Source organism: Chelon labrosus (assembly GCF_963514085.1).
Source record: "Chelon labrosus genome assembly, chromosome: 2".
NCBI classification, from domain to species: domain Eukaryota; kingdom Metazoa; phylum Chordata; class Actinopteri; order Mugiliformes; family Mugilidae; genus Chelon; species Chelon labrosus.
In genome coordinates, this window is record NC_140338.1 from 33,527,766 (window position 1) to 33,541,399 (window position 13,634).

The window sequence follows — 13,634 nt, forward strand, 5'->3', positions numbered from 1 at the left end:
AACTTTGCCGCATGACAAGTTAGCTTTTTATGGCTGCCCACTGTCGAGAATCCAGTTTTGACAATGTCTCTATAATTCCTGCAAGCCTCATGGACTGATTCATGTAATTTGGACGGCATAAACGAGCAAACATGTTTCTTTATTGTAAATTAGACAGTTGACATTTAAATACAGTTCTAATGAGAAGAGCGGTCAATACGTATTTAATATCAAGCGATCACAAGATATTATTTTTCTAACAAATGCTTCAGATTATGTTGAATTGGTACTTGGTGAGAGCTTTTGTGTCAAGTATTTCTCCCATGGTGCGTTGGGCACAGCTTGTCCCTCTGAGGTCGCATGGGTCAGCCAATGAGGACGAGGCAACGTGCAGTGCAAGGCAGCTATAGGGGACATGTGCTCTTTCACTTTGTGCTGCTGTTCAGTCCCAATTACGTGTCATTGTGTACTTTATAATTCAACACGATGAAAATATGGGCAATTTACAGGCCGCAGTAGGAAACTGTTATTCTTCGTACTATTTCAGAGACTGAATCTGAAAACATTAGACTAAGCTTTGCAAATTACAGGAAGCAGTATAGCCTGTTTTAGACAGTTTTAATATGCACTCGCCTCACTAAACCAGCTTAACATGTGAAACTGTCCACCACAGTTGTCATTGTCCACTGAATCCAGTCTCTCACCCACAACTGGGATTGCTCTCTAATTTGGTAACAGAAACTTTTAATGTGTTTCTGTGTCTGTGCTGTTGGGACTATTAAAGTGGAGTAACAAAAAAAAATGGAGAGTGAAAGGAGGAGAAGAGGCCAGTTTGGATGTAAGAGTGCATTTTGAAACAGGAGAGCATGTTTTTGGATGGTATTTTTTTTTTGTGGGGGTGGGGGGGTTCTTCCCCCTCCTCTCTTTGTTTGTGTGGTAAATCCAGGAGCAGCTGTTGGTCTCAGGTCTAGTGGGATTTTGGGTCTGTGTTTTCTCATGCCATCCCATGCCAAGGTGGTGTAACGCGAGCGGAGAGAGAGAGAGAGAGGGAGGTGGGTGGAGAGGGGGGGTGGGGGTTGGGAAACGCGCTGGTTTGTTAAGGTGGTTGTGACCATGTTGGTGACGCAGGCAGTGAGGGAGGAGGAAGTGTAGGGAAGCTTTAGAGGGCGGGTGCTGTCTGGATGCATGTAAAATTAATATCCTCTGGACTTTGCCTTTGCACTAGATTGGAACTTGTCTATTTGGCTAATGACGTGCCTTCTGCCTGCACCACACACAATCCACCCCCCGCCCTCTCTCCACTACCAGCCACCAACCATCCACACCCCCACCTCTTCGCTTCTCCCTCTGCCATCTCTCTCTTCCCTCCCTTTCAGCGCTGGGAGCGTGCGTATTGCTGGGCTGTTTGAGACTCGATGCCAAATAGGTGGGCCCTCTGCGTGTTGCACAGACTCAGTCAATGGTTAGAGACGGAAAGTGGAGAGGAAGAGAGAAAGAGAGAGACAGAGTTGGAGAGAAAGAGGGGGAAAAAAGAAGCTGCACTCGGGTTTGCCAGCGGTCGTGCACAGTCTTCCAACATTGATTCGGTCCTCTTGTTTTTTGTTTTTTTTTCTTCTTCTTTTCCTCGTCTGCACCCCCCTTGTCCAGCTCCCTCTCTCCCTCTCCGTGAGTCTTATGCAGATCAGAATTGAACCAATAGCACGCGCCGCTTTGCCAACCATTTTTGTGTTGTTTTTTTCATCAAGATATTTTTTTTCTACACATTTTTGCAAACAAACAGAGAGGCTTGTTTAAGTTTTTGACAATTTGAGTCACTTTTTGCAATTTCTGTTTGATTTAATTAGTGCACATCCGGCTCTTTTTTATTCTTTAGACAGAGATTGCTAAACTTCTCTACACTCTACTTCTGTTGTGCTCTTCAACAGCACCTCTCCTGCAGCTCCTACGACAGTACCTCCTGTGTTCCTGTGCTGGTATTACACTGCTCCCCCTTGGCCTGTCTCCTCTTTCTCAGCTTTTTTCCCCCCTGCTGCTTTTATTGGACACTTTCTCAGCTTCTTTTTTTTGCTTACTTTTTTTCCTCAGTCTTTTGTTTTTTTAATATACACAGCTTTACTCCTGCGCCTTTTGCCTCAACAATCCAGTTACAGTACTGGTACTGCATTTTAAGTTTCTTTGCAATCGACGGGGTGAATTTATGATGAGAGAGCAAAATGGTAACTACCATATAATTCTTGTTTTATTTAGATATACTTTTGATTTTACTTAAGACTTAAGTAATTTTGAGTGAAGACGCACTGATGTCATTTATGGCCAAAAAATTCATGTTGTCGATTCGAGTGTGACTGCCTTATTTTAATAATTAGAATATGGTTTGTGACTTCTCGGGTTATTTCAGTGTTGTTTGCCGTATCTAGTCAGTACACACAGGCTTGTATAAATGCCAAGTTTTTACTTTATTTACTTAACGTGTTTTAAGAATTAACTATATTTTCTAGAAGTCATATCTTTTTTGTTTTGTAATTGATCCGATAGATGGCAGGTTATATATATTTTTAATAACAAAGACATTTGTTCGTCTTCCATTATTTGTCAGATTTGACACTAATATTACATGAAGAAAACCCTCACACTTGATAAAAGAGATTTCTCATCTTTTACATCAGTCTTTCAATATTGTGTTGTTCAGTGGTTTGTAAAGTGTGTCCTCAGTGTCTGTTTTAGTGTGTGAAGCATCTTTCCCTCTCTCGCTTTCTCTCTGTCTCTCTCTTTCTCTCTCTCTGTCTCTCTCTTTCTCTCTCTCTCTCTCTCTCTCTCTCTCTCTCTGCGCCTCTCGCTCATTCTCTCCCTCCACTCACACGGAGCAGGCGCCGCTCCTCCATGCTGCGCGCCGGTGCTAACTGCCTCTCTTCCCTCTTCCCTTCCTCACCCCCACTCCTCTCTCCCCATCCTTCTCTCCCCCATTCTCCCCCTCTCTCTCACTACCTCCTCTTGCTTCCCCCGCTCCTCCCTCTCCTCCTCCACCCTGCCCCCTTCCACCTCCCTCATCCAGGATGAATTCCACCCCTTCATCGAGGCCCTTCTGCCCCATGTCCGCGCCTTCGCCTACACCTGGTTCAATCTTCAGGCCCGCAAACGCAAATACTTCAAGAAGCATGAGAAGCGCATGTCCAAGGAGGAAGAGCGCGCAGTGAAGGATGAGCTGCTGGGGGAGAAGCCAGAGATCAAGCAGAAGTGGGCCTCGCGCCTGCTAGCCAAGCTTCGCAAGGACATCCGGCCAGAGTTCCGTGAGGACTTTGTGCTCACCATCACAGGGAAGAAACCCCCCTGCTGTGTGCTGTCCAACCCCGACCAGAAGGGCAAGATCCGTCGCATCGACTGCCTGCGTCAGGCCGACAAAGTGTGGCGGCTCGACCTGGTGATGGTCATCCTGTTCAAGGGCAGTCCCCTGGAGAGCACGGATGGAGAACGACTGGTCAAGTCACCACAGTGCACCAACCCTGGCTTGTGTGTCCAGCCACACCACATCGGAGTGTCTGTCAAGGAGCTGGACCTCTACCTGGCCTACTTCGTCCACACACCAGGTATGTGGACACACTAATAGAGAGAGATGCCAACACAGAAACACTTGTCATAAATGCCCATGTTGACGTGCATTTAGGTGCAAACAGAAATCTGCATAACCATACACATGCACACCATGACACTTGGTACCACAATTAAATAGAGGAGGAATTACAGTTTCAGTTTCAGAAACACACCATGAAGGTGTTTCATTTTACAGAGCAGAAGCAATAACTGATCTATAAATATGTTTATTTAAAATGCTACTTAACAATACTTGTTTGAATAAATAAAGGGAATATGTATCTACCAGGGAAAAAAACTTACAGGGAAAACCGATTCTTGCTTTTTTTTATCAGATTATTATTCTTTTTTTTGCCTCTTGTCTTTATTTTTTAAATATTTTCTTCTCTCATCTGTTTCTTAGTTTTTGTTTACATGACAACCTAGTATCAACAACAATAAAAAAAATGTGAGTGTGTGTCAAGGGCATTCGTCCAGAGTGCTCTGGCAAGTATGTGTTCTTTTTTCTGAGCGAGGCATTTGCGGCTTCATATGAGCATGTATTTTGTGTTTTTTTATAGGAAGGAATTTGCATGCCTGTGTCTATGTGTGTGTGTTTCTGTGAGTGTTTTTATGGGATGATCACCACAGTTGAATTCTGTGTTTTTTGTGAGATGAATGTTGCACAAAGGAGAGTCACTGTTTATAATATTGTACTCAGTCTGTCGGAGTGTATGTGCAGTGATAAGGCCATTGTAGCCAGGGATCCTCATTTGGCCACGGCCCAGATTGTGTGTGTGTATGTGTGTGTGTGTGTGAGAGAAAGAGATTAAAGCCGTGAGTTTCCTGCTCTCAGGCCGCAGGCTGCTGCCGCCTTCACCGTCTGCCTGAGAGCTAGCACCACGTTGGACCTGGATGCCAAGCACACACTCACACACCAAACGCCAATGTTAAAAGACGGCCAGTACTATTGCAGCCACCTTCACAGCCATACACACAAATGCAAACACAGCTAAATAAAGATACACTCACTCCGTTAAAAAAAAAAAAAAAAATATATATATATATATATATATATAAAAATAAAAAAATGAAGAAAAACAACTCTGTCATCTTTGTAGCGCACTTTCACACGTAGAGCCAAACATGGTTTTAGTCATGATCGCGTAGGCACACCCACACAGTAGCACGTTCGGCCAAGGACTATCACAGATACAGTTTGATACAGCCAAACATTGTTGTATCTCAGCCACCTCATGGATACATATACTCACACCCGGCAAAGCATCACTGTAGCCTCCAGTGCGCGTACTCTACACACACAGCCAAAACACTGGCTGTGTTGTAGTTTTTTACCCCAATTGCAAAAAACACAGTCACAGCAGCCGCACATACATTCACAGCCAAATCCTCAAATACACACCACTTCACCATTTGCTTGGCTACGTATATCAAACACACGCTCATGACCTAATATTATCTCAGCTGGAATTTTCTGGAAATTTCAAACAGTGACTCAACCTTTACACGCACACACACATACACACACGTGTGTGTGTGTATATATATATATATATATATATATATATATATAGCATACTCTAGTCACTGCCCAAATACACACACTCACTCTCGGCCTAGACACAACTCTTTCTGTAGGCGCTAACATGAATATAGCAAATGCTCATCTCCCTTTCTTTCTCTGACACGTACACACACACACACACACACACACACACACAAAATAAAAACTCGGTCGAGGCCAAGCACCTCACACAGCCAAGCCAATCCCTGGCAGCAGCTCCAGCATCACTTTGTTGGTCTGTCTGTGGCGGTAGTAAACCGTAGGTAGCGGGCGGTCTGTATTACTGTTTTAATGGTATTTCATATCTGGCAAATATTTAATGTTCAGTATAACTGATTTAATATTTTTTTTCACTGAAACTGTGCTGCAAAATTTGCTTTGTCTGTTGTGTTTTTAGTAATATCTTATACTTAACACTGTTGTAGCATATTTGACTTTTAAATTATAGTCTTATGTTATATAACATTTAATTGTATTTGTTTAGTTTCATATGTGCAACTTAAAGAATACACCTAATCAGCAGAAAGCCATTGCCTTACTGTTGCATATTTAGTTTTGAAAGGGAAATTAATATGATAGCATGTGGTATTTCAACCTATATAATTAAGTTTCCTTAGACTTATCAAATGTTTCAGAATTTATTGAGAAAGCAAAGGGTTTGTCTGCATGACAGTGTTTTTTTAGTACTGTTATACTACACATTTACTATAATAAATGATTTAAGACTTTAGAGGATGTTTTCAAAATAGAGTCTTGACTGCTACAGAGCATTGTGTTTGAAGGAAGACTGCCAATTAAAGAGTGAAGTATATGTAGTCCAAAACTGTAAATGCATCATACATTTTCCTCTACCTATTTTGAAACGTCAGCTGTTAATTTTTCATTCCCTGTGCACCCATCACCACAGCACTTTGGTTTATTAGCTGTACAGTAAAACACATGGACTGCTTGGAGTGTCTGCCCCGTGCTCTGCCCATTCATAATGTTGACTTACTGTGTGCGTCTCTTATCTTATCTGGCTAACACAGAGTGCCTCGCTACTTTTATCTTCATCCAAAGCGCCAATACACAGTTTAAATCCTGTTTGGAGAGACGCTGTCCTCACACTTGTCCCTCGTTTAATTTCAACTTGTACATTCGCATGTGTTTTTATCTGTCGCACTTATCTGTAACACTAATGTGTGATTTTTGTCTCGGTCGCTCAGTGAATGACTAGATGTGCTCATTGTTTGAGTTTTGTTGGGTTGTATTTTGTCAGTCTTTAGCATCTCTGTCTTCCTTGCTCCTCTTTGATCCCATGCACACTTTTGTTTTGTCTCCTTAAACATCGCCCTCATTGTTGCTCTCACAGAGGTAAAGCCTCTGCTGATCTCTTTTGTTTATATTGTGGGAGACACAGTGTGAGAGAGAGAGGGAGCGACGAGAGCGTGTTGGAAAGGAGAAGAGGCTACAATAGTGATTGTTCTGTTTGGCAGCACACGAGCCCCGTTGGTCGTGGGAAGAAGAGAAAGACGTCTTGCATTTTGTTTTTGACAGAGTGCAAAAGCTGCCACGGGGAATCTCTGGGCTTGCCGTCATGCTTTCGCAGACTGTTCTGCAGCCAGCCAGCCTTGAGATCCTTTCTCTTACAGACCATAACACACCGCAGCTGTAACAGAACAAACCACAATGCCACAATACACAACCTTCTCACCCTGTTATTTAGTCACCTCAGATAAAGTGCAAAAAAAAAAAAAAAAAACAGTCGGTGGATCATATCTTTAAACACTGCAACTGAAATACTGAATGAGAACGAGTGGTTACGTGCAGTGCAGTGTGTAGTGTATTTTTAGTGTTTTATTAAGAGTGAGTAAGTGGTATATTACAATGGAGATAGTGATCTCTTGGCCTGAAATTGCCACGGGCCTGCACTCCACACACTCCTTTGATAATCAATGACTACTCCATTCATTGAATGGAGTGTGTTACTATACTTCACTGTACTGGTTGAGACATAATTCTCACTTCTGTTAGTGTGACTGCCGCATAGGTGGCCCCGGTTGTCCACCATTTGAGGATTTCTCGAGTGGACCTATTTGATTTATAATCTGTGAGCTGCTTTAGATTAAACTCTGCACATTTCTGATTTATTCTAAGGTCGGAAAACAGAAGACAAAAAAAAAAAACATCTATGAGTTCCAAAGTTAGCTCAGTGCACTTACTCATGGTTTGGATCACATCCTTACTGCTTTTTTTTTTTTTTTCTTTTCTTTTGTACTCCGTAAGTGTGATCATGAAAAGATGTTTCAAATGTGTTTCCAATCAAAAGTGCAGTACAGGAAATTTGCAGTCACACCGAGGGAGGTGTGAAATGTGCTCGCTGTGCCATTTCTGCCATGACCACTCCACACTCTACGCTCTACAGTGCCAGATCCTGCCTCCCTCTCACTTTAGCAATAGTCATGCCTTGGACAGCGCTGTGAGAAAGCCCAGAGAACCCCTAGTGCTGTGGCGGCCCACCAGCCAACTCACTGACCACAGTAGGGATTCAAAAATAAAACCCTACTTGCGTTCATCACAGAGGAAACTCTGAGTTCATGGGGGTGCAAAAAAAAAGTAAATATGTTACTGTAGAAGTTGAAATGTAAAAATAGAAAAGGGAGAGAGAGAAATTGAGACGAATCCTTACACTCAGGGCCACAAGATAATTGGCTCATAATGTATTAAAAGTTGTCAGGATAGACTAATGGATTCTCCATGGTCAGTATTTTTTCAGTGAAAATAATCTATTGTTAATTACTTCCCGGATCTTTCCTCTGGCTCCCATGACATCATACGTGCTGAATAGACTGTTCTTATGTGCAATTGTTTTTGTTTGTGTCTGTGTGTGAGTTCAGCTTAGGATGACCCTCAGCAGTGAAATTTTTATCAAATGAAATCTTGACACTCAGGGAGTCGGTCAGGTCTGAGGCTTTTGTATTGTGTGTGGTGGGAACAGGGCCCATGTCGTCTAAGAAAAGCTCTTCACATGCAGAGCAGCGTTGGCATCAGCAAATGTTTACTGATGGCTCTCGTTTAGCCGGGCTTCTGCGCGTCTCTGTCTTTCTGTCTGGCATCAGGGACACAGAGAGGTGGCTACATATCAAATCTAAAGGGTTAAGATAGAGGGAGAGCCCCGTCACATTAGAGAGAGAGTGAGAGGGAGTCTTCTCACACTATTCTTGGCTTCAGAAAAAAGTCTGTGTATTTGGATAGCTATTGGTATCGGGCTAGCCAAAGCTCTGTTGTGTGCTCATTCGCTCCAAAACATGCACACACACATACACAGACAGGGCTAACATTGGGGTGTCACAGACGTACATAGATTGATCCAAAACCGCAGGGTCTGCATTTATCTCATGAGACATGATGACACAAGCAGACTTGAGGGAAAATTTAAAAAAAAAAAAAACATGAGGAAGGCGCGTCAAAGACAATGTTGTTATGTTTGGTCCCCCATTAAATTGTCCAGTGAAAAGTGGCATGCTCCTTGATATGATGGCTTTGTCCTCAAAACAGCTCCCTGCTTTTTCAGTTTTTACATAATGATCATAAGCCTCTGTTTCTTTGGCTGTGCCTGACTAGGGAGAGAGTAAAACTCATTTCTGGTCCACCAGCATCAGTTTCCTTTTGTGTGAAGAGTTTCAGGGTCGGGAGATATGCGGTAAACAGATTATTCCAGTGAAATTGAGAGGCCATTAATGTGGTGGAACAGGCAAATATGGCAGTTTGTGCTAGTTTTCTCTTGTATTGTTGTTTGGTCAGATTCCCTTTTGTCAGATTGTTCCTGTTTCTGCTGGAAAGAAACTCAACATTGTAAATCAACACAGGTTAAACAGCAGAAGAATACACATTTTTTGGAAGGCGTATCTAGATGCTTGCGTTTTCATCATTACTAATGGTGCATAACTTTTTTTTATTACATAGTACCGTACTCTTTTTGAATTACAGCGTCTACTAATTTATATTGCCACCTAACAAATGTCACCTTTATCGCTGCTGGGTCTTAAGAAAATGCCTTTTTCCTTTATATATAGACTCAGTTATAATGGGCCAGAATAAAATTATGTTCTTGAAACCAAAGTAAATTTTTATTGAATGTTATTAAAAAATATATTAATCTAATACATTATTTATATTTTACTGATACAATTTTATTAAGAATTTATTTTTTATTTTTTTGTCTGAAGGAACTACGGGTGTATTACCTGGTCCAATACCTACTGTTGAGGTTTAATTGCACATTAAAAGACTGGATCCTTTACTTCAGCTGAGTGGGCTTTTTATCATTTTTTTTTTATTTGGAAACAAACACAGTGAGCGCAAGAAAAAAGGGAGAAAGAAGAAGAAGAAATGAAAAGAAAGAGGTTACTGAGAAAAGAGAGAGTCAGAAGCAGCGAGGGGGAGGTATTGTCTGTATTAATACTGTGTCTTCCCAGTGCCGGGTCTCTTTTCAGGCTTTTGTAGCGGCGCCAACCATGAAATGTGTCTGTCCCCAAAAACCATATACCCGCTCAGGAGGGTTTCCTGACCTCAGAGAGACAGAGAGGAGGAGGAAGAGGTGGAGAAGGAGCAGGAGAAAGAGTGCAGTGGCCAATGCTCACTCTCAGGCAGGCCAGCCAGAAAGGAGGGAGAGAGCCAGGGAATGCGGCTTTTTCGCCGGGCTGCACTCACAGCGAGGCCCTGGCAAAGGCTCTCTGGCTAACGGCGCTTTTCAGTACCACAAAGCCATAGTCATGCTAGAATAAATGCCACAATACTGAGCTTCAAATCCACAGCACTATTACTTTTGTTTAAGTTGTTTTTATTACATTTTTTGTATAGAGATTTTCCTCGCAAGAAGTGTCTCAATTGAATTAAATATCGTTAAATAAAAGTTGGGCCACGACTGATTTCAGAAAGGAAATAAAAATAACCTCTATTTTATTTAATTTTTCACATGTGGGTTGAAGAATAACAAAATTATTATGTGGGCGGGTTTAACACAGCAAAGGAGTCTGATGTTGAAAGTGAGAGGAGTTGTGTCGGCGGCCGTTTTTGGCACGATGCTATCTCTGTATGGAAGACGCCAAATTTTCATACAGTCTCTGCCAACCTCCTCCCTCTGATCCTCTCTTTCTCCTCTCTTCTTCTCTTGCCTTCACTTGTTCGCCTTTTCTTTTATTCCTCTTTAGGGTTCAAATGAATGCCCTCCCCTAGTCTCATTAACACTGTGGACTGCTATTTGCAGCTACAGAAAAATGTATAATAACTTTTAAGCACAAACATTTTAGAACTCAATAGGACCATTGTCCTCATTTTTTGTGAAAGCCGGCAATCATGGGCCTCTCGACCCTGACTTTAACATTTGGAATTGTTTTTTTTTTTTAACCTAACTAATGTTTTCATGCCACCAGCTATTTTCCATTTTTCCTTTTTAATGATCTGTTATATTTGTTCAGTCAGTGCGTTATAATTTTAGGAAATAAAATATGATTGTAGTTTAGTTTGTCTTTTGTTTTATGCCTTTATGAGATTTTCTGACCGTTTCATTTAATTGCTAATTTATGCATTAATTTTTTTCCTGGTTAAAACATATCACATTATCAAACTGTATTTTTTTTTTTCTCAACCAGCCAGTCCTCCTCCTTGTGAGAAAAACCTCATGAAGGCATTGTGTGGTGTTCAGCGTGAGAAGGAGAGCAGTTTAGTAAAGACAGAAAGTGGGGTGGGGGGAAACGAGCAAGCTAGTCGAGAAGCCCAACAGAATGCAGAGAATCAAATTTGGCATGCGTCTGTGTAAGCAAGTAAGCTTCAAATCAGTTTGGACACAGATCTAGGACACTAGACGGAGAGAAGAAAGCAGGATGAAATGGGATAGGGAACAACATGGGATTGAGAGCGGGGACAGTATGTATGTGCATTGTGTGTGTGTGTGTGTGGGGGGGGGGGGGGGGGGGGGTGTTGCCGTTAAGTAGAGGATGAGATGGAGTTGGTGAGTGAGGTTGGGGTAGTTGGGGGAGGTGTTTGTTAGAGTGTCCCTCAATGACGACTTGAAAAACAGGCCGGTAAATAAACGGAGTGGCAGTAAACAAGGCTCGGTGCTTCATCAAAAGACTCCATTCATCTGTGAACAGGAGAGTCTCTCTTTTCTCTGAGGAGACAGAGAAAAGAACCCACTGACGCTGACGAGAGGATGGCGCTTGTTTAGATAACAGGATGGGTTTGGAGTGGAATGGTGTGGTGTGTGCGTTCGTTCATGTTTGTGTGAGCTTGAAGGGGGTGCAGAGCAGGTGGGAGGTGGACGGTCTAAAACGAGTGGCGTAAGGTGGGGGAAGAGATAGTGTGTTGTGTTTGTTCTTTATCCCTAGCACGGCTTCAGGGAAGGATGGTGTTGTGGGAGGGGTAGAATTGTGGGCTAGGCCGACGGCAGTTTATGTGTTTAGTACAAAGTGGTGTAGGGGGTGTTGTCCTTTTGGCAAGGCTTATATGCATAGGCGTTCATGAGACATGTGAGAGTGCACATGTGCATGCGTTTTTTCCAGAACAAGTGCTATGCTCTTCTTTGCATGATTTACAGTACGCTGAGCCAAACAGAAAGTCTTTTTTTATGAGAGATGGAGTTTGGAACAAGCAGGGTTGGGGTCTCAGGGACACCGTGGTGAACTGGCCACCATTGTGCATCACTCTGCTTCAGCTGTTCATAATTTGTCAGCCTGTCAGCCAAGGGAGCCAGGTGTAAACTAAGTGCTAAAAAGTCCTTTGGTGCATTTTAATCATGAAAACTTTTTAATTAAGAGGTGATGAATTTATGAATACAAAGATCAGGGTTAAGTCATCTCCAACAACTTAGTGATTTCTGACAGAAAGAGCAGGCACAGAGGAGCCAAGAGAGAGTGGCGTCTTTCAAAAGGTTTCATTTAGCTTCTATTCAATTGCGCAGAATGTTAACAACTCTTACTCCTTTTAACTTACCTACCCTAATTGTTTGACAGAACATCTTGTTATAGCGGTGTTTGTGGAGTAAGATATGAGAAGTGCATTTGTCACTTTGTAACTCGACTGATCTGACAGCTGCGCTTTGTGCTCATCAATACATGCAACTTGTCATTCACATTGATAAGAGACCCTTAGTGAAGGTTAAAGCAGCAGCTTCTCCATTTCTCTGTTGCTGTTTTTGTCTTTTATAGGATATATGTATTTTATAGGACGTCCATTAATATCCATTAATATACAACTGTGTATCCTGGCTCTTTTAATTTAAATCCTTTAGAACCACAGGATTGGTTTTAATGTTGGCGTAGCACCCAGTTACCTCCCTTCTTCCTGTCCGCTGTCTTGCCACCCCAAAGTCCCCCTCCCCAGTCCACCGCCTTTTCCCTTCACATTGGACCCAAATTCGGCTGCCACCATGGCAACTCTGGCTCCCAGGGAACCTTGCCTGGGTGAAATCCAAGGTGCCTCCAGGGTGGCTCTGGCTGGCGTTGTCTGCATCAATAGGCTGTCACCGCGGCAGGTTGCTATGACAAGGCCAGCCTATCTCTGGCCTGCCGCTGTGGGAGTGCTAGCATGCTAACCTCCGTTAAATAACTACTAGCTAACATGACCTGCCATATCCGGTGACACTAGCTGTCTTTTCCACTGCTGCAGGCCTCAACAACTGCAACACGAGGGAAGCAGGGAAAGCATTTCACCAGTACGCATATTGATATGGCATGGCTGGGTGCCCAGTGCTGCCTCCCACATGAAAGAAAGCAGGGGAGAGAGTCGAGAGAACGAGAGGGAGAAAGACAGCAGAGAGATGCATTTTCAATGTATAATATATGAGCATATACGTTTTTTTACAACAATGAATTTCTCCGGTGGTGTGTAAATATTCATCTACACATATTTGGTTCAGTGAGTCTTGCCAAAACATGTGTATGATATTGAAATGCATGATTATAATGTATGTGCAGAACTGTGCATCTGTTCAGCCAATATGATTTTATTACTGAGGCTGAAACCATCAGTGGACCATCAATGTGAACATAAGAGGAAATTAATAGATTTTTGTTTTTGGGTTTTAATTAATTTCTATGTGAGTGCATGGCTTTGTGTGAAAGTGTATATATGGCCATCTGCAGCACTGTGTTTAATTGCAAACAAAACAAGCAGGTGACACAAAGACTCCTCATACTTAATGTGATGATAACGTTTGTGTGATCCAGATTGAATGCTAAATAGAAAGGACATTTGTTTGTATTTATTTGCACTTTTCTTGGATACCATGAAAATCCTGCACATTATCTTTTTAAATTGATTGGCACCTGATGCCTGCACCCACCATTCTGCACACACACATATAGAATGCTGAAACCTGGGTAGTCTTTGGGTAGGCCCGTATAATAGGGTTCCATCTGGTGCTCTTCCTTACCTCAGCTTTCTCCTGCTGTGGCACAGAGAGCAGTGCAGGGTACTGCTGCCTTAAAGCATCTTCCCAATTTCTTAACTCTTTCACCTGCCT

General features: G+C 42.5%; 1 protein-coding gene across 9 annotated transcripts in view; it reads left to right on the forward strand.

Annotated features, from left to right (window-relative positions):
* The window catches only part of nfixa (nuclear factor I/Xa), a 103,762-nt gene that overhangs the window by 31,036 nt on the left and 59,092 nt on the right, over positions 1-13,634 (forward strand). For 8 of the 9 annotated variants that reach the window (XM_084555341.1, XM_084555337.1, XM_084555344.1 and 5 more), the window contains one exon: positions 3,032-3,563. In XM_084555341.1, the coding sequence (XP_084411467.1) occupies positions 3,032-3,563 (532 nt within the window). Of the gene's footprint in view, positions 1-1,455; positions 2,196-3,031; positions 3,564-13,634 lie in introns of those variants that run through there. The other variant, XM_084555340.1, reaches the window with a different exon arrangement.